The 19035-nt window shown below is 43.0% G+C and overlaps 1 protein-coding gene across 9 annotated transcripts in view; it reads right to left on the reverse strand.

The window, feature by feature from the left end:
* Positions 1 to 19035, reverse strand: part of cadps2 (Ca++-dependent secretion activator 2) — a 126481-nt gene that overhangs the window by 67949 nt on the left and 39497 nt on the right. For all 9 annotated transcript variants that reach the window (XM_035426082.1, XM_035426079.1, XM_035426083.1 and 6 more), the window contains exons 3-5: positions 13620 to 13952; positions 694 to 774; positions 166 to 402 (exon numbers count right to left, since the gene is read on the reverse strand). In XM_035426082.1, the coding sequence (XP_035281973.1) occupies positions 166 to 402; positions 694 to 774; positions 13620 to 13952 (651 nt within the window). The remainder of the gene's footprint in view (positions 1 to 165; positions 403 to 693; positions 775 to 13619; positions 13953 to 19035) is intronic.

The following is a 19035-nucleotide window of genomic DNA, read 5'->3' on the forward strand; positions in this document are numbered from 1 at the left end:
TCAATAAAAAGGATATGTTTATGTTAATTATGTTCACTGATTCATGTTTTCTCATTTGAGAAAGCTTAGGAACATGTCATTGGTATCATCAGAACTGAAATCAGCTAATCTGTAAAGCCGGAAAAAAACACAAGGTTTTCGATGACGGAGCCGGTCGGCACTGACCTCCAGAGTGAAGGACAGCACCACGTCGGACTTGGAGAGCAGCGTGTCGTTCTCGTCGCTCATGTCCAGGAAAGAAGAGTTCATCTGAGAGCGCTTCAGCTTCTGCTTGAAGTCCGGCCCTCCCTTGGACACGGGGAGACTCTCCAAATTGGCCATGAGCAGGTTCACAGATGACCGCAATTCCTCAATGTACATGACCTCCATGTCCTTGGACACAAACTTGGGATATTTTCTCTCCTGAAAGAAATCAAAATATTAACACCGAATTCCTCAAGGTACATGACCTCCATAACCCTTGGACACAAACTTGGGATATTTTCTCTCCTGTAGGAAATCAAAATATTAACACTGCATATACTCTTCTCACACCACTGAGAGAAAATTGTTGGAATGTTTTTCTAATGTAACGTGAACTGTACTGTTCTCTTGATATGTGACCCATGACTGTTACAGTGCCAACAGCACAACGGCATTGTGGGTAAAAGCTGATGTGGAAGAGGAGAACGGTCGATGAGGCTGAAGGCGTACCCGGGCTATTCGCTCCGCCAGCTGAAGCCTGCCGTCGAGCTCCCTCCGGATCTGCGCGGCCTGCTCGTCCACGTTGTCCAGCTGAAGACAAGGAGCAGGGACCGATTAACCAATCAGCCGCACAGCCCACACATTTGTTCCCCAGATCAACCAATCAATCACTCATTCACTCACTCACTCGGCCAGTAAGACCCTCCACCTCGCTTCTCGCTAACTAGAACAATCAATGAATCAATCAGTCACCCAGCAACACACTCACTCGCTCAATAAATCATCCGTATTTCTCCTTTCAAATGTTTCCTTGATGAAAGCCACAGGCCCCCAGTGTCTACTCATGGTAATCTTCAATCAATCAAATTGGCTTGATGAATTGTAGCAATACAAGTGACCTAACACAAAGCCAACACCCATGTGGAAGAGCACTTCAGCAAAATTACTCTAGCCAGGAGGACTTGCTTACCCACAATGCAGTTTTTATGAGAAAAAGAGTAAGGTTAAAAACCTTTGAATGCCCTAGGTTCAATGGGATATTCATCACCAAATCTGTACAAAGAACAGTGAAATTTAATTTGTTAGGAGCTCACTTGAGCTGGTGTGAAGGGCCAAGCTCAATCTGCTTTATTGTCAGAGAATTAGTTGGCGTTTTAATACAAACAGAATTCTCAATAGACAAATATTAAACGAAGACAATCCAGACTGGGCAGTCATTGAGCCCAGAATAAGATCAAAGTGAAATGTGATGCAGTAGACACAAGCCTTAATTTCCTAAGAGAGGCATGAGAAGTTGCCCACTACTGGATGTCTTTCCTGAATATTTATGCGTATTCTTTGGAAACCATAAATTACGTGGTTTCAATTGATCTAGTCGTTTCCTGGTGTCGGAGAAGAAGCAAATACCAGCTCCAGCTGCATTCAAGTGAACATATACAACATACCGTAGATCTAGACAGTAGCTACTCTAATTAGAAAGAACTTGTCTCTGAGGACGAATAAAAAAATAAACAAAGCAGCAAAATCTATTCTAAAAAAACCCCTAGCTAACACAGCCACATGTTCCTCATCTCAGCGTGTAAATAAATGACTGCGTGGGTTTGAATTTTAAACCTTAATCTAAAATGCAGTTCAGTGAGTTCAAAGAAAGGGATTCAGGAATTAAAGATCATTTTCTCACTCTCTTCTTGTTGTTTCTTCTTTCTACTGTATCTAAAAAAGTTTAATGTCAATTTTCAAATGTCTTAAATGTCCATTTATACCTATAAGCAGTTTCTGCAAGGTATTTATATCTTATTCCGGTTTTGAATGAACCACTTACATATACCATGCCTTCTTTGCCAGAACAACGCAACATTTTTCATTTATTATAAATGAAATAATAATTTTAAAAATGTGTTTCGTGTTTAGTCACTTTCCCTTTGTCTAATATTAGATTTTGTCTAAAGATCTGAAACCATTCAGTGTGAGAAATATGCAATAATAGAGGAAATCAGCCAATACTTTTTACATGGCACTGCATATGTGCATGATGACCGAGGTTCTGATAGCAGTGAGCACTCATAACACTGCATCTAATAACCCCATGCTCTGCTGTAGTTTTGCAGGGGCAAAACCTCTGGCAACCAAGGTGATTCTGGACTGAAAGTGGCAGACTGGCAACACTACAGTTCTGCGTTTGAAGAGGGTCCTTCAATAGGCGACGACTGCACAAAGGCAGCACGCCTGGTTCTGGGCAACACGACGGTTTCCCCGCGAGTCATAATGCAAGCTCTCCTCAGCTGGCACCGAACGAAACCGGGCTCCTCCCCCCACCAAACATGGCCCCCACGTTCTCACGCAGCCTCCTACACCCCGACGCTGTTTCTACTCGATAAGAGCCTCGTTCCACACGAGCCATTCAGGGATTTCACACGGTGGAGAAACGCCGCTGCCTGTGCGAGGGAGGGAAACTTTAATCGCTCACCGAAGGTTTTAAGCACTGCTGACTAAGTCAGCGATATCAAAATTCCAGTCCTGGAGGGTCGCGTCGTCTGAAGGTCTTTCGTGGATTTCTCTTAATTTTGAGTGAGAACTATTTAGTCAACCAATAACTTCAATAGGGCGCTTTGTGAGGGACACGGTGGCCTTCCAGGAATGCTTGACAACCATTAAGTCGTATTTCATCCACAGTGGCAGGATTACGTCTGCCAGCATTTATGACTAAGAGTCAGAAAGTGTGTTACAAGAGCTACAGAGAAACATTACCGCTTGAAGGAAATGATTGAAATACCAGAAAATAATTTAAACATTATTCTTTGATCTTATCTCATCCCAAAACAATTACCTTGCGGTTCCTTAAAGTGTGACTCACAGGCCTCAAGAATGCATATTTAAATATTATGTGTTTGTGTAGAAAGCATGCAGTACTGTACAGCTATGTTTGCGAACAGTGTACAGTTCAGAACCTTCTCAGTTGGATCCATGTAAATTACTGTATAATGGACTGCATCTTTACGCAAAACTGATATTTATTTAATCTAAAGTGTAACAGTACTGCCTGAAAAGACTCTCAGCAGCTGTAGCGTCACATTATGACCTAAGCGAGGCGAATTTTTAAAATATAGAAAAAAACTCTGAAGGGAATTCCACAACCGGCAAGACACTCTTTACATTTTAGAGAACATTTCAGCCTAAAATTGATCAATCACTACTGGGGTGGGCCGGCTGACATCGGTTTCCAATGTGTGGATGGATCCACTCAATAGAATGTTGACTGCGCCAGTGCCAACTCCAGCGTGGTGCAGCATAATTAACTGCTGTGTCTGCCTGTGCCAGCTGCGCAGGAAGCGTCTTGCAGTGACTGCGCAGTTTGCGCAGAGAACTGCAGGGGGAAAAGGTGCAGCGTCTGGCAGAAGTGGAGAGTGCAAACCCACCTGCATTCTTTCAGACTGACAGGAGACATTGCTGCAATGAGAGAACTGTTTCTCCTGTGTATCTGCACAGAGGGACCTTCTTCAAACATAAGGCAGCGACAGCAGACTTAAAATCGTAGTCTGCTTTTTAAAAATACCACTTCAGTTTCACTGTACAATTTTAATAGGCCCAGACAGTTTTATATGTAGTCAATGCTATTTTGGATGCTTGCAGAAGCTTCTGACAACAAGTACAGGGGTATTTGGGCATTGTCATTTAAAGCAAAGAATATACATTTCCAAAAAGCAGTTTGCGCAGTGATGTAATTGCAGATGTTGTATATATGCACAGATTAATGTCATAGCATTTATTCACTATTATAAACATGAATACCTCGTTTTATATAGTGCCAGCACTTCTTTCTTCAGTTTCCAGTCGCCATCAAAATGATGCCTGTACTAATGTTCATATAGGAAGATGTGCCGCAACGTCCTTGAGTTCAGCCATCTCAGGTTACAAGAGGTAACAATATTTCTGGAGGAATAATAAAGTAACTAAACATGTACACCCTCGGCAGGCATGACCTCACTGTGAAAGGTTTCTTTTCTAATTAAGTTATTTAAAGTACTATAAAGTCACTCCAGGCAATTCAGAAAATTTAAAAATGTATCATGTTCAATGAGGATTTTTGAGTTAATTATTGAATTTCAATTAATTTCCAGAAAAAACTGCGCATAAATGGGACTGACCCTAACTGAGCTAAACATCTCCCACACACACACACAGCTGCTGTACAATAATGCTATCACATCATATATACCCTTTGCAATCATTAGTCAGGTCTTTTTCATTAACAAATGCTGTCATGAATCCTGCATGTCTGTCTTCCTCCATCTATCTCCATCTGCATTTTTACCTCCTCATTGTTTGAGCAAGATAACAGACTAAAGCCCAGACCCTTAGCAATATGCATAATACAGTTAATGGGTCATCATTAATTCGATCACCGCGAAGCGCCACGGTCACCTTAACCGTTCTACTGCTTAAGCAGCGCGTTTCCTCGCCCTAATGAGGCCGCACAGGGGGGGCGCAGTCAGGCGAATCAGAGCAGGCGAAAGCGCCGACGTAGGCTGGCCACCCGAATTCCGTCAGCTCCTCCGTTACGCGTGGGAGGGACAGAGGGATTCAAAAAGCCTGGCTTTCACCAATTACCCCTCCATTGTGACAGGTAATTAAGACACAAGCCACAACACACACACACACACACACGCTCCCCTACTACCCTTTAGTCCGAGCATACATCTGATACATCTTAATGATGCAGCCACGCATTCCTGACTGGATGGAAATGTGCCTTTTAAAGCCGCTAGCCGCCGCAGTGGCGCACCACCGGCTTCCTCTTTGATATGACCAAACAGGACGCCCGTCTGACATCACCAGCTATCTCTGCTTTCAGACGAGCAGCCCCGTCCTGACTGCTCGTTTGCGCAGCGCCCGCAGAGCAGTGCATTTCTCCACCTTCAAAGACGCATTTCATGTTTGCGATTAGGGTATGTGAGTCTTGTTCGTGTGTTGCCAACATGAGAATTCCATAAATCTGAGATCGGTGCCACGCACGTTTTAATTCATACGCACACGTTCATATTCACTTTAAACAAAAGGAGTTTGAAATAGGCGTTCAATACATTACCATTCCCCCACCTCTGCACAGTACAATTACTATGATTCAATATTTGGAATACAGAGATGTTTAATGCTTTACCAGCATTTATTGTGTATGCTAGAGGCGGTTTTCTTTAGTACAAGAAGCGTAATGATTTGTACTTCATTAATAATGTAGGGAGCCTCGTAAAAAGGAGCGTCGCCGCGCTATCAATAACTATCCCATGCCAGCGCTCGGACTGCACTGGCAGCCACGTATCGATTCATATAAATTAGGCGGGCATTCGGAGAGCGCCCGTGTAACTCGGTTATGGATGAGTTAGGGCGGCCGCTGAGGCGTGGAAACACAAACAGGAATCGCGGGGGGGCGAAGGCGGGGGGGGGGGGGGGCGCGGGCATGGGGGGGGCTTTCTGCCGGACTGCCTCCTGTGAAGGCTCATCAAGGGGCTGTTTCTCCGGGCGTGACAGGCCTGACAGCCGACAGGTGCCCCGGCCGTCACGTCAGCGCGGGTCTGGGGTACCGCGCATCTCACAAGAGGGCGACCGCGCGGGCTTCCTGCTGAGAGCCATCCGCGGGCCCCCTACACCAAATCACTGACAATGACTAATGGCTTCAAACGCAAATGACATTTATTTCGGAAAACTCCATTACCGCGGCTCTTTGTGGGTCAGAAAACTCTCTGCTTCCGAACGCTCTGACTCAACAGGTGCCGAGCAGAACCAGACATCAAGGCCCCGGCTCCCTGTTGCTGCTTGAAATACGCTGGCGGGAGAAGTATGGATACACCCTGACGAAATTCCTTATTTAAGGTCGACAGAACTGTGCCTCAGGCCGACTGGCTGAATAATGCGTTCTGTTCACAGGCAACCAATTTAGAAGAAGAAGAATGATAGAATCCTCGAATGACGTGTATTCATGTAAAATCATAATCAGTACAGGGCATGGGCAACCTGACAAGTTTATATCGGCATTGGTACAATTTCACTTCATGAAAATGGTGGAGACCACCCTTTAAAGCTTTCTGAAAAGCTAGCCTGGGTAAGGCTGCTTTGAAAAGAGCTCCAATCAGCAATATGATGCTCCAACGAAGAGTGATGGATTTTGTTGTTATATTGAAGAACTGGAGTAAAACTGCATAGTATTTTCTCCCATGACGTTTTTTGGTCTCCTATGGCTGCTTGCTTTTGGCATGTCACAGCATATGTTTGTCACAGCATGATATCTGTCCTGAAATATTTAGCAAAAACATGGTTTCATGGTATCAGTAAGCAGCATAAACACACTGCCATTGATGAATACAATTGATTACTATATTTACTGAATTATTAGTAAGTACTATATTTACTTAATATATTAATAGAATTATTACTATTATATACCTTCACCTTTGAAATCACATGGCCCAATGCTTTGTGGCTGTGAAGAAATATAATAATCAGATATCTGTACTCAAAGGATCAAGGAAAAAGGATCTAACTATAGATCCAAACAGAAGTTGCCTAATCCCCCACAACATCCCATTTAAGTTGGGAAGGATTATTATCTTCATTATTTTGTATATTAATAATTCAACACAAATATTATGATATGTATTGTGTATCACCAAAACTTCTGAGAACACCTATATGATTTCTTTTGGCCACACCACACTCCCCTAATTACTACGACTATCACCCATGACTACAAAGTTGAATGCTGCTTTGCAAATACTTTGCTCCTATGTAACGTTAAAATGAAACTCATTCTGGAGTCCTATCTTTCGATGTCTTCCAGCCTGCAGAGTGTCCTTGGACAAGAAGCACACCGAGTTCAACAGTACTGTGCCTGTTGCTGCGCTCCTGTGTAACTGTTCCTGCTATACTATTTTCGTTTTGATGGCATTTCTATGACAACAATGTTTAAGACAACTAGGTACTGTTAATAGTGAGGACTATTTTAGGTAACTCATTGATGTTGTGAGTAGAATAGACCTAAATCAGGGGTGTCCAACCATATCCAAAAAGGGCCAGGTTTTTGTCTTAGCCCAGCACTAAGACACCTGATTCAACCAATTAACTAATCATGGTCTCCAAAAAGGAACCTGACAAGTAGAATCAGGTGCCTTAGTGCTGAGCTAACACAAAACCTACACCCTTTTCGATAAAATTGGACACCTCTGACCAAAATGCGCTAACGGAAACACAGGGGACGTTTTTCATGTTGGAGGAATGACTTCCTGCCCTAATGGGTACCTCTGAAGTCTATAGCCTGGCACAGGGCGAGCAGCAGACCTTTGAACGCCTCAATCCGAGGATTAACCGCAGTCTGTGATTATGTGGCCCAGCCTGTCGCTGCTGGTTCCCCGTGTGAGGCAGAGATGACTATCCGCTGTCTGATGCTCTCGGCGTCTTTCGCTTCTCACATTTTCGTGACGCTCAACCGCTAGCCGTCCTCACCCGCCACCTGCCCACCTCCGCGGTCCAGTAATGAAACAGGATGGACAGAATGGAGATTAATTTTCAATATTGGACGTGTTCATTGGGGGGGGGGGGGGGGGGGGGATAGAAATGTCATCGCGAAGCAGCGAAGGACGCTACTGTTCTCCCGATGACAGCGCCGCTTCACCCCAGAAGCAGACCGCTCCGTTCCTGACCGATCGGCAGGATGTGTCAGGCTCCGCCATTGACTGAGTTCTCACTTCACATACGCGTACACAGACACAGACACAAACACGATCAATGTGTACTTCAGCTTTTATCTCATACACAAACCCGCTCGCACACGTTCGCACAGACTACCGCTTCAAATACAGCTCACTACACCTGGCTATCAATCACCTAACTCCTCTCTGCATTAAACCTTAGATGCATGGGTGAGGTCATTTTTGACCTAGAGCATTATTTTGTTTTTGTTTTTGTCAATATCTCCTCAACAAATGCATTTGATGAACTGAAATTCTATGTATTCCTAGAGTAGAAGGTTGTGCAGATATTGTTTTACTTTGTGGTAATTGTGTTGTAGCATTAAAGAAACGCAACATTATCACAACACAAGTGCAAATCGGAAAACACATTAACAAATAACAAAACACAAACACAAATATGAAAACAAACTCAAATACAAAAGCATAAAACAAGAATATAAATCTCTGAAGCACAGCGACAAGAAAAAAAAAAACAACAAAAACAAACTGCAAAGCAACTGCAAATTGTGAAGCAACTACAAATCAAAAACACAACCATATTACAGAATTGTGCTGCATTTCAGTAAAACAAGAATGGAAGTATTCCCTTAGGTCTAAAATACAGGTGGTATTATTATCAAAAGATTCATGGTTTTAGCCTTTTTATAACGAGACCAAGCATAAATATTTTAGTAGGTAATCCAGCTCAGTTATTGAACACCTCTAAAAAAAAGTACTTCTGTTTCTAACAACAGGGGTGAAATGAGTAGACATATAATTGTTAAATCCAGCCAGTAGCAGTCTCCAACTTCCAGTAAAATATTTTCCATATAACAAAACCAAAACGCACCGCATTGGTTACCGCTTGAAACTGTAACTGCTTCTAAAAATGTAGATTTCAAATATCAGGCCTCAACAACCATTATCTATACAGATATTAAGATTTCCAATCAATGATTTAAATTAAAAGCTGCAGATTGCACTCAAACTTAAAATCAAGAAGGACTATGCTACCTGTGGCATCCTGTGGTCATACAGGGTCTCTGGCCCCCAATATTTTGAGTGTTTCGCATTTCCTCCAAAAGGTAATAAAATATTTTTTAAAAACCTTCAAAGGAGAGAAAACTCCAGGTCATCGCAGGTTTGTATACATTCTCAAGATCCTCACCGTAACTCTAATTGGCCCAAAGATGTTTCCTTTGATGTTTGTGAAGACGAGAGCAGGTACAGAGAGAGAGAGAGAGAGCTTTCCTATGGTCCAAACAGAGCAAGCTACCCAATCACAAGTGAGACTCCCTGGACTGTGAGCAAGTTTGCCAGATCAAATTATATTGTATGTTTCTCAAAGGCGATGATCAAACTAGATAATAATAAAAACTAGATATCCGAAAACACCGTCAATTTCGCTTGCCGGGGTTCGAGTGCCTTGAAAACTGCTGAGGCGGAGGTGAAGAGAGAGGGGAAGTGTCAGACAGAGACGAAAGAGACTAGCCAGGAGACGGATCTGTCTGGCGCTTCCTTTGGTTGTTAATGTCAGTGTTGGGACGCTTCACCTATTTTTAAGCATTTTATATAAGTTCTACGCAATTTGCGCACAGACGTTCTTACTAGGTTTTTTCTTAATAGAATTCTAAATTTCTACCTGTAATTCCTTCCTCAATGTGAATTTTTTTATTTAATTTATTGTATGCCAGCTATTATTCTATTCTATATTCTCTGCATGAAGCATTCTGCAGTATTCCATCTCTCTGAAACACTATGGATTAAGCATTCAGTATAGAGTGTTCCTTCTCTCCAAGACACTGCAGCTACACTCTAACTGAGGTGTTCCACCAGCAGATTTTAGCTCGGAGCATTATCTCCAAGCCCCTTCCCTCCCAGTTTGGAATGCTCAGACATATTCATCGGCTCATTGCCACACAAAGCTCTCCTCCAAAGCGTGTGATGTCAGCGACCACTTCTCATCACGCCGCGGTCACCAAGCTGTGGCTGCGCACACACGAGTCAGAGGAAGAGGAGGACACTTCCTTGTGCAGCTCAACAGGTGAAACCACCTGCTCGGCTAGCGAGGTTGCTGGTACAAGATGAGACGCTGTCGCCCCGTTTGACCGAAAGCCTCCCTTCCCTGCACAATGCAGGCTCCAGCTGTGTGTCGTCCTGCGGGGCTACCAGCCTCAGCTGGCACTGGTGTAATTTGTAACTGGAACGTGGGGCCCATCCACACACTTGCAGGTTGCCTTAACAGGTTGAGTCCCACGGCAGCCAAACCACTGCTGAAACTGACGGAAGCATTCAGAGTGAGGTATTAAGTTTAAGAGCATTCCTTCCCTCTGGAACACAATGACTATGCAGAATGATAGTATTGCTATAATCAGAGTGAAGTACTTATAGGCCTCAGAAGGAGCACATAATCCATAGCCAATTTAAAAAAATTAAAAAAACATTATTCTTCCTCTGACTCGATGCCCGTTTCAGCAATCCATCACAGCCTCCAAGTAATTCAAAAAAATAAATATTCATCTGGGATTTTTATGACGGTATATATGGATGGCCCATTTCAAATGTCAGTTTTTCCATTTGCTAAGCCAAACATTGAACATTTTCTGTTGCAGCCTGGGATTTCCATACTGATATGCAGTAGCATGGATCAGGATTGTGATTGTGAGTTGCAGCTGATCTAGAATTCTCTAGATTCTTCCGAAATGCGTTTAGCTGAAGTGTGGACGATAGCTACCGCGCAAATAAATGACATTTTGCTCGCTATACCTATAGCAGGCAGCTGCGCGAAGAGGTCAAACCTCTGAATGTTTAATAACAAATTAGACTGAGTGCATGAATGAGAGGGCAAGCAAATCGATGCCCGGAGGAGCGGGGCCGATCGTTTCATACGCGAGGAGTGGATTCCGCCAGAGCTCCAGGAATAGCTCCACACCTGCGAGTGAGACCGGCCCCTCCCCCAGGTCACACAGCCCCCGCACATCTGCAGCTGTTACCCTACAGGTCGACGGAACTGCAATTACATCGCCACGGTGACCCGAGCCAAGCCGCTTTCAGCCGGAAAGCTGCCCTCGCTCAAACAGCTGAGATGGAAATCCCGGGTGGTGTTTGGAGCAAAAAATAAAAAAATGGGGGAGGGTGTGGAGCGATTGGTGTTGGGCCCTCAGCGAGCGACGGAGGTCAGAGGTCAGAGATCAAAGGTAAACACTGACATCACTCCCATAGCACAGCCTGCACAAAAATGCTGATTACTGGTACCAGAAAGTACTAACGGATATCTATACACGAATCTGACAGTGACCTGTTCACCTGGTTTGTTGTGCTGCATTGGTATTGGGATTCCCACATGTCAAAACAGAATGTGGTCATTCTGCAATTAATAATAGCTTTTTTTTGCGCACCTTTGCGTCCTACAAAAGAAAGCAGGTAACTGTAATCTTCACTGAAAGATTTCATGCCAATGATTTATGTTTTGAACAATAACTAAAATCAATCAGAAAAATTAGCTTTCCATCATTACTACCATCAAATCACCCACTTTGTACAATGTCATGTAATATTCTTGAATCTTTAATCAGATAATGAGTACTTGTGGTGCATCCAAAAGCAACTTATAATGTTGTTTACCAAAATGCCACTGGATGAAGTATCATCCATATAAGATTCTGAACTACAACAACGATCACTAAATCAGCCAGGGGCAACAGACTTATTATAATACAGTATATCATAGAAAACAAAAATGTAGTCAAAGTTCATCTAATTGGCAACAACAGAAAAAAATGTTTTCTTTCCCTAGCCAGTGTCTCCAGTCTTGGTTCTGTTCATATACTACAATTTATTTGTTCATTACAAATGTTTCATAAAAACCACTTGAATTTCAACAAATCTTTAAATCACAGTATGTCCACGACAGTTTGTTCATGAATTTTACATATTCACACACCAGGGAGATACAGCTACGCAGACTGTCAAATAAACCCGTTGCCCCAGTTATTCAATTATGACTTATCTTCTTGTGCAGTCATGTGTCCTATCCACATAATTTACGCTTAACAAGGAATTTATTACTGCCATTAAAATACTCAGACTGTTATTTCTAAACAGCAATGGCTGCGGTGCTTGAAAGAAAATGGCAGAAAGCACGAGTATGTGTCAAGCCAATTACTACAATTTTATTCCTCTTTCTGATCTGCTTTTCTTTCATAAGTTATATGAGCGCATAAACGCTTTCAGTCTGTCAATGTCACAGTATGGCTGGAGGTAGGATTCCAAGCTCTTCAGAGTAGGTACACTGAACCTCCGTGCATGTATCCAATTGATCAAAGGCCCACAAATGACTAATTGCACTAATCCTTTAATGTTAATTGCAACACACAGGCCTCTCTATCCATCTTCCCTGCCCCCCCCCCCCCCCCCCCCCCATCCTTCTCTCCCTGTGGAAGCCAGGCTGTTAGAGAAGCAAGTGGGTGCACTAATTAGAGGGATTCACACCTATCTCTGACCTTTAACGCGAAACTTCAAACAGGGACGTGACGTGAGCACCAATACCTGCCGAAATGGTAATTAGTGAAGGGCACGCAGCTCAAAGTCCACACCTTTTGCCATTTCCATTTGAATATTTCAATACGGTAACTTATTTTTATTTAATTCATGTCTGATTTAATTGTATCCTGAATGGAACATTATATTATTGTACTTTAGTCTGGCTTCATAACCATGTTCAGCAAAATCAGGTGCATTCACTTTATAATAATTGTAACATATATCATTTTCCATTTGTAAGCAGTAAAAGTGAAATTGTAGTCAGTTTTATTCAGTTACATATCTTCCTTAGACCGACCACATGATTTAGGCAATTATACTAAATAACTGGTATCGTGAAAGTTTGCCTGAATCACTTATCTACAGCAGAAAATTTGTCTGTTTTGAAAAGAAAATCTTCCGAGAGATTAAGTGCAAAGCTAACATCAAAAATGGAATATGAAGGATGTGGATGATTTCAATTACATTAAAATTAAAAAAAGGAAAACTGGAATGAAAAAGGAAATTTTACCATCGATACAGCTATATTGTTATTACTGTAGTTCACCGTAGCAAGGATTCAAAAATATTACTGTGAGGCAGTCAGAATGCAATAGTACTGTATCACAGCTCAGCTTTGGCCAGAATACAATGGTTCTGTATTATAGCTCAGCTAAGATACAGTTTTAATTAAATTGTCCCACACAGTAGATAGTGTTGGGATGCTTAATGATGATGAAGCAGCACACAAACTGATGTCTGTTTAACTACTGCTAGGAGCAACCTTCGGGCTGGTGCAAATCAAATCCTTACACTTAGCTCATTTTGGGCAACGAGCAGGTAAAACAGCCCGAAAGACAGGCACACTGGTTATCATCTCAAGTGCTGCCATCCTGCGTGTTTTCTGGAATACCCTAAATATTTTTTGGGGAATCAAATTCTTCTGCTGGATTTGATTTTTACACACAAAACACTTTCTCAGAAGCAACTTGCAATTAAAGTGCGATTCTATGCAGCTACTTGCGATGACAAGGAAGGTGAGAGGCCTTTACCAGACAGGTGTCAGAGGTACTTACCTCACAGGTACTGCAAAGACTCACCTGACAGGTGTTATATGCCTCACTTTACAGAACCTGTTGATATTCACCTGAGAGGTGTTATATGACTCACTTTACAGAGCCTGCTCAGACTCACCTGACAGGCATTGTAGAGTAGCTGGTGCTCAAACTTCTTGATGTTCAGGATCTGCTGGAACATCTCGTAGAGCTGGTCCTTGCTGAGGATCAGCTCCGACACGGCGCTGAAGTGCATTCTGGGTGGCTGGCGCCGCACTTCTTCGTCCCCCCTGTAGATGGCGTCGTACTTGGCGATCCAGGAGCTCAGGACCGTCTCCTTGCTCAGGCCATCGATCTCGGGGAGGCTGCGGACCCTCCTCTCGATGTTCTTCTTGAAGACTTCCCGGAAGTCGTAGGCAGAGCAGCCCCCGCTCTGCACCATCCTGGCCACCCGTTCGCTCTTGAGAAAGCCCTGAGAACAAACAGGGGGGCAGGGTACAGAGCCAGGTAAATGACTCGGCACATTTCCCAGGGAGGAGCATTAACTGTCAGTTCTACAACAGGTAGACACAGCTGGGTGGACACAGACCCAGAGTGCCGGGAATGTTTTTGTTTGCGTGGCATCGCCCCATCTCTTGGCCTGGGTGAGATAATACATCATTCGCTCTAAAGAGTGCTCGGCCATCTGCGCAGCTACAGCAGGTCATTTGGATTCTGCCAGGTACAAATGCAAAAGTCAAATTCGGAAAGAGAGAGGGGAAGGCGAGCCTGGGACTCGGGCCGCGTACATGGTCTCATCTGGATACAGACAGCTCCCATTAGAGGCTGATTGTATTCTCCCATATGTGGGCTATCCACCATCATAGCCTTTCCTTCTGGGGTCTGAGGGTAATGAGTTCCCTGCACCTGTCAGCTGTGTCTGTACTGATGAAAGTCTCACAAGGAAAGAAAAAAAGGTTAAGGTTGAGATCTTCACAGTGTTGTTTTGTTTTTCTATTTTGCAATTAAAAATGCATTTTGTCAAGCAATGCAGTATAGCCGGTATTTTGCGACGCTCGAGAATTTTTTTTTTTTTTTCAATGAAAAATACATTTTGTGTCAAGCATTGCAGAATCCACACTACACCCTATACATATGCATTTATCTCTTGAAAATAAAGCAGGTGCTCATGTAATTATGAAATCAATATCGCTTTTATTCTTTCATAATTTCACAATGAACATACATGGGCGATTAATGCTGAAGAGAACAGACAGACTGACAGACGGACAGACAAACAGACAATCAGAGAGTGACAACGTGCGTCGTGCTTTTCGCAGGAGAACGGCGACATTATCTGGGGGGACGGGGGGAGCTGCTGGAGTCTGAGCGGAGCCACAGATGGGGAAGACTCCTGTCCCCTCGCTGGGAGTAATGGCGCAGAACAAAACGCACTTCAGTCACCGAGGAAAGAAGAAGAAAAAGTAAACGCCACTTGACTCTGAGGAACTACCGCACAAAGAAGCAGCCCCGCCGCGCGGAGCCGTGCTGGCTTTGAAGTTTTTTTTCCGGAACTCTTTTAAAAGGAAAAGGTGGCTGCAATCAAGGAGGATTCGCAAAGCTAACAGAGAAAATTGGTCCGTGGGAAGGATTCGGTTCACGGGAACAGTGACACCAAACAAAAGCAGGCGGGACCAAAAAATGTTCCTTCGAGAAGCCGGAACACAAGTTAGAGGTTCCCCCGCCCAATTAAATATTAGTCTGTAACTCCAGGGTTCCTATTTCTACCATATATATCATAACAATCAATGGTGTTCAAAGACCAGCACAGGTCAGCAGATGCCACAGCTAAGCAACACAAAATCATTTGCTTCACTCTAAGACAGCATTATTTGAAGATGTAGCCTATACTAAAAATCCATGTATCATACATTTCAATTTATTCTATATGTATTTATTCATTTATTTATTTATGTAACAAAATTGCAGAAATTAACACCATGCTCCAGCCTTCTATGCCAATGAAATGAGTCCATCGATGAAGGTCTCAAGTGCTAGTGGATCTCTGGATTTTCATCCACAAAAGCCCCTAATTATTCAGTTTAGTTCAGTCAATTAACATAAAACATTGATATGTCAGCTGCAAAACAGGTGGAATGATTACTTGCTATCAATGACTCACTGCTTTGAACCAACTGCAGTTTAGGTCTGCCTTGTAAAATAGATTTTGAACTCAATAGGGCTTTCCTGGTTAAAGAAAGGATAAATAAAAGTACTGATTCACAGAAGTTAGCTATTAGCAATACACGGCAGCCCCAATAACGAAGCCTTATTTTCCCATGATTAATTCTTCTGGAAGTAGTATTGAGGAGGGACAATGCCCTGGATTGTGGCAGATTTGAAGAGGACTCTTCAATCCTGTTCACTCAATTAACGCCAGTGCCAGACAAAGCGATCTTCTTAGCTGGGCATGAGTTAACACACGGGCGGCAAGGCCAGTGATATCGGGAGCAGATGCCCACATGCACGAGGGAGCTATTGAGCCAACTCCCAGCTCGGTCTCTGGGCTCCATGCACAAGGGTGTTTACCCTCGACTCAATCATTAAAATATCTAGCAGCACAAAAAAAGCACGAAATCGCGTTGTTATGCAAGCCACTCCAGATAAGAGTCTTTGCCCAAAACAGTCATGCAGGCCAGGCAGAATGAGCGAGCCGAACCGGACTAGCTGGACTCACATGAACAAGCGGTGGAGGGGCACATCAATGCCACAGACCCCTCATTCACGTTTAATGAGGTCTGCACAGGCACCGCCGCACACCTTCATCACAGTCAGAGGTTTGGCCCCACTGTGGCGGGAGGGGGCGGAGTGTGTGTGTGGGGGGTTGGGGGGGGGGGGGGGGCGTAACTGGGGGTGGGGGCACAAAGGTCACTGGAGACGGCAAAATGTTCCTGCAGCAGATTGTTGTGCCGCAGGCGCCCACGTTCCTCGAACCCCGCCCATTTGAGCACCAGATTTCAGATGAACGGTCGTAGGAGATTCTCAGCTTTTAGTTAAGGGCATATGTATACATTTTGGGTCCACTATTCAGAAAAGGCAGCACTTTTTATGCATAGCCCCTCCATTTCAGGGCACCATAACGGTTCGGACAAATGCGTTTCTGATTAGTCAGTTGTGTTAAATTGTTCCTAAGTGCGGGTATAAGAGCTTTTAGTATAAAGTCTTGATTCTAGGCTTTTGATTACAGTCTGTTATTGCTGCTTGTCAACATAAGGACCACAGTTGTGCCAATGAAAGTCAAGAAAGCCATTATGAGGCAGAAAAAAACAGAGACATAGGCCAAACCTTCATTAGGAATATCATTAAGAAAAAAGAGAGTACCGGTAAGCTTAGTGATTGCTGGTAAGCTTTGGTAGGCCAAAGAAGACCTTTACAGTTGATGACTGAAGAATTCCCGCCATAATGAAGAAAAACTCCCAGACACCTGTCTGACAGATCATAAACAGACTTCAGAAGGCAGTCATGGACATGTTGATGTGATTTCTTTCCACAGAAGACTTCACAAACAGAACTACAGAGGCTACACTGCAAGATGAAAACCACTAGTTAGCTGCAAATACAGGATTGCTAGGTTTCCTAAGAAGTACCTAAAAGAGGCTGAATAGTTATGAAAACATGAGATCAAGATTCACTTGTATCAGAGTGATGACAAGAGCGAAGTGTGGAGGCCAAAAAGAACTGCCCAAGATCCAAAGAACACCCCCCCCTTCCATCCGTGATACATTGGGCATGTATGGCTGCCACAGGTACTGGTTCACTTGTCTTCATTGAAGATGTAGCAGCGGAATGAATTCTGAAGTGTACCAAAGCATCTCATCTCCTCAAGTTCAAGCAAATACCTCAAAAATCATTGGCTGCAAAATATTTCAAAGCCAAAAACAGGAAAATTCTCGACTGGCCAAGTCATTCACTCGATATGAATCTAATTGAGCATGCGTTTCATACGCTGAAGGGAAAACCTAAGGCAACTAGCCCCCGAAACAAGCAAGAACGGAAGACATCTGTTCAGACCTGGCAGAGCATCACCAGCGAAGATACCTGGTGATGTCTGGGTCACAGACTTCAATCAGTCACTGCCAGCAAAGGATATGCGACAAAGTACTAAACAAGACTACTTTCATTTACATAATATTAATATGTCCCAAACATTATGGTGCCCTGAAATGGGTGACTGAGAATGTATAAAAAGTACTGTAATTTCTACATGGTGAATCCAAAGTGTATAAAAAAAACCCTTAAATAAAAGCTGAACTTCATAGAGAATGCTCACTTTATATTTATAACAATTACTCATCCTTCTCGTTCTATAAATAATAACTATACCCGCGCATTTCTGCTTCATGTCTTTCTCTCTCTAAATTGAATTAAAGGTCTTTGCTTCATAACAGCTATAATCCCTGACATGGTTTCTAACGGATTGAACTACACTATCAGTCTGCACTGGCACAAATGTCAGAGATTATTACTAATGAATCGGCCACCAAGGGATTTCCTCTCTCCCTGCTGATCGGTTTAATTGGGGGTTTAAAATCTCAGTCAATTATTTACAACCAACAGTGCACAGAGCCACTCTCACTTCTTAGTTAAAAGATTAATCTGAAATAAGCCCTTCACAGCCTTTGGTTGTATAATTAAAGCGAATATCTACAGAAATTATTCTACAGAGCTGGATGTCAGCAATTTGACAACCACTGCGGAAAATAATACTTCAGCACAGACAGAGACAGTGTTCCCCTTGGAAACAGGAAAAGAGCTATATGACTCACTGACCAATCACAGAGAGACGGCACAGTCTCGAGTAAGATATCCATCCATGTTCTCTAGTCTTAAAATCAACACTGTGCACAAATCAACGCGATAACACAGAACCCCAGAAGAACATATTGTTTAGCACACTGCAAACAACTCTATTTATTGAGCATATGAAAGCATTATAAATATTATATGCATTTCAATGTACATACTATAGGCGGATACAATAATGGCGTCAGTATCAATGCATGTAATGGAGCTCAGAAGACCACGGGGAAATTTGCTAAGACAAATTATTGCAAGTCCTGTGTGAAGCTACACCCACCAAGTCGTTGATTCGGGGGGTATTTATTAAAAGTAATTATGCAAATGAACACAACCGCAAAATACACATTTAAATATTGCTTCCACTATTAAAAGCTCATCTCGCACAAGAAGCAAAAACACCTCCGACCTCATCCAGAAAGAACGGCGCGTTACCGTCTGAAGGAGGGACGACACGCAGGAAAATCTGACCCAGGAGGTTTCACCTCACTGCTGAATCAGAGACCTGCAGCACGGGAACATGCCTGCATTGGAACTAACTGCCAGAAGATCTGAGACATGTCCTAACTCTAACTCTAACTCAGAGCAGGCTTAAAACCTTTTTTACCAAGCTACACAGCCTATTTTAAACTGCAAAAAAACTTTTATTTATTATATGCTATATATTATATAATGGTACATAAATAAATGGTACAGTATATATACTATTTATTTTATTT

Source organism: Anguilla anguilla, chromosome 7 (assembly GCF_013347855.1).
Source record: "Anguilla anguilla isolate fAngAng1 chromosome 7, fAngAng1.pri, whole genome shotgun sequence".
Taxonomy (NCBI): Eukaryota; Metazoa; Chordata; class Actinopteri; order Anguilliformes; family Anguillidae; genus Anguilla; species Anguilla anguilla.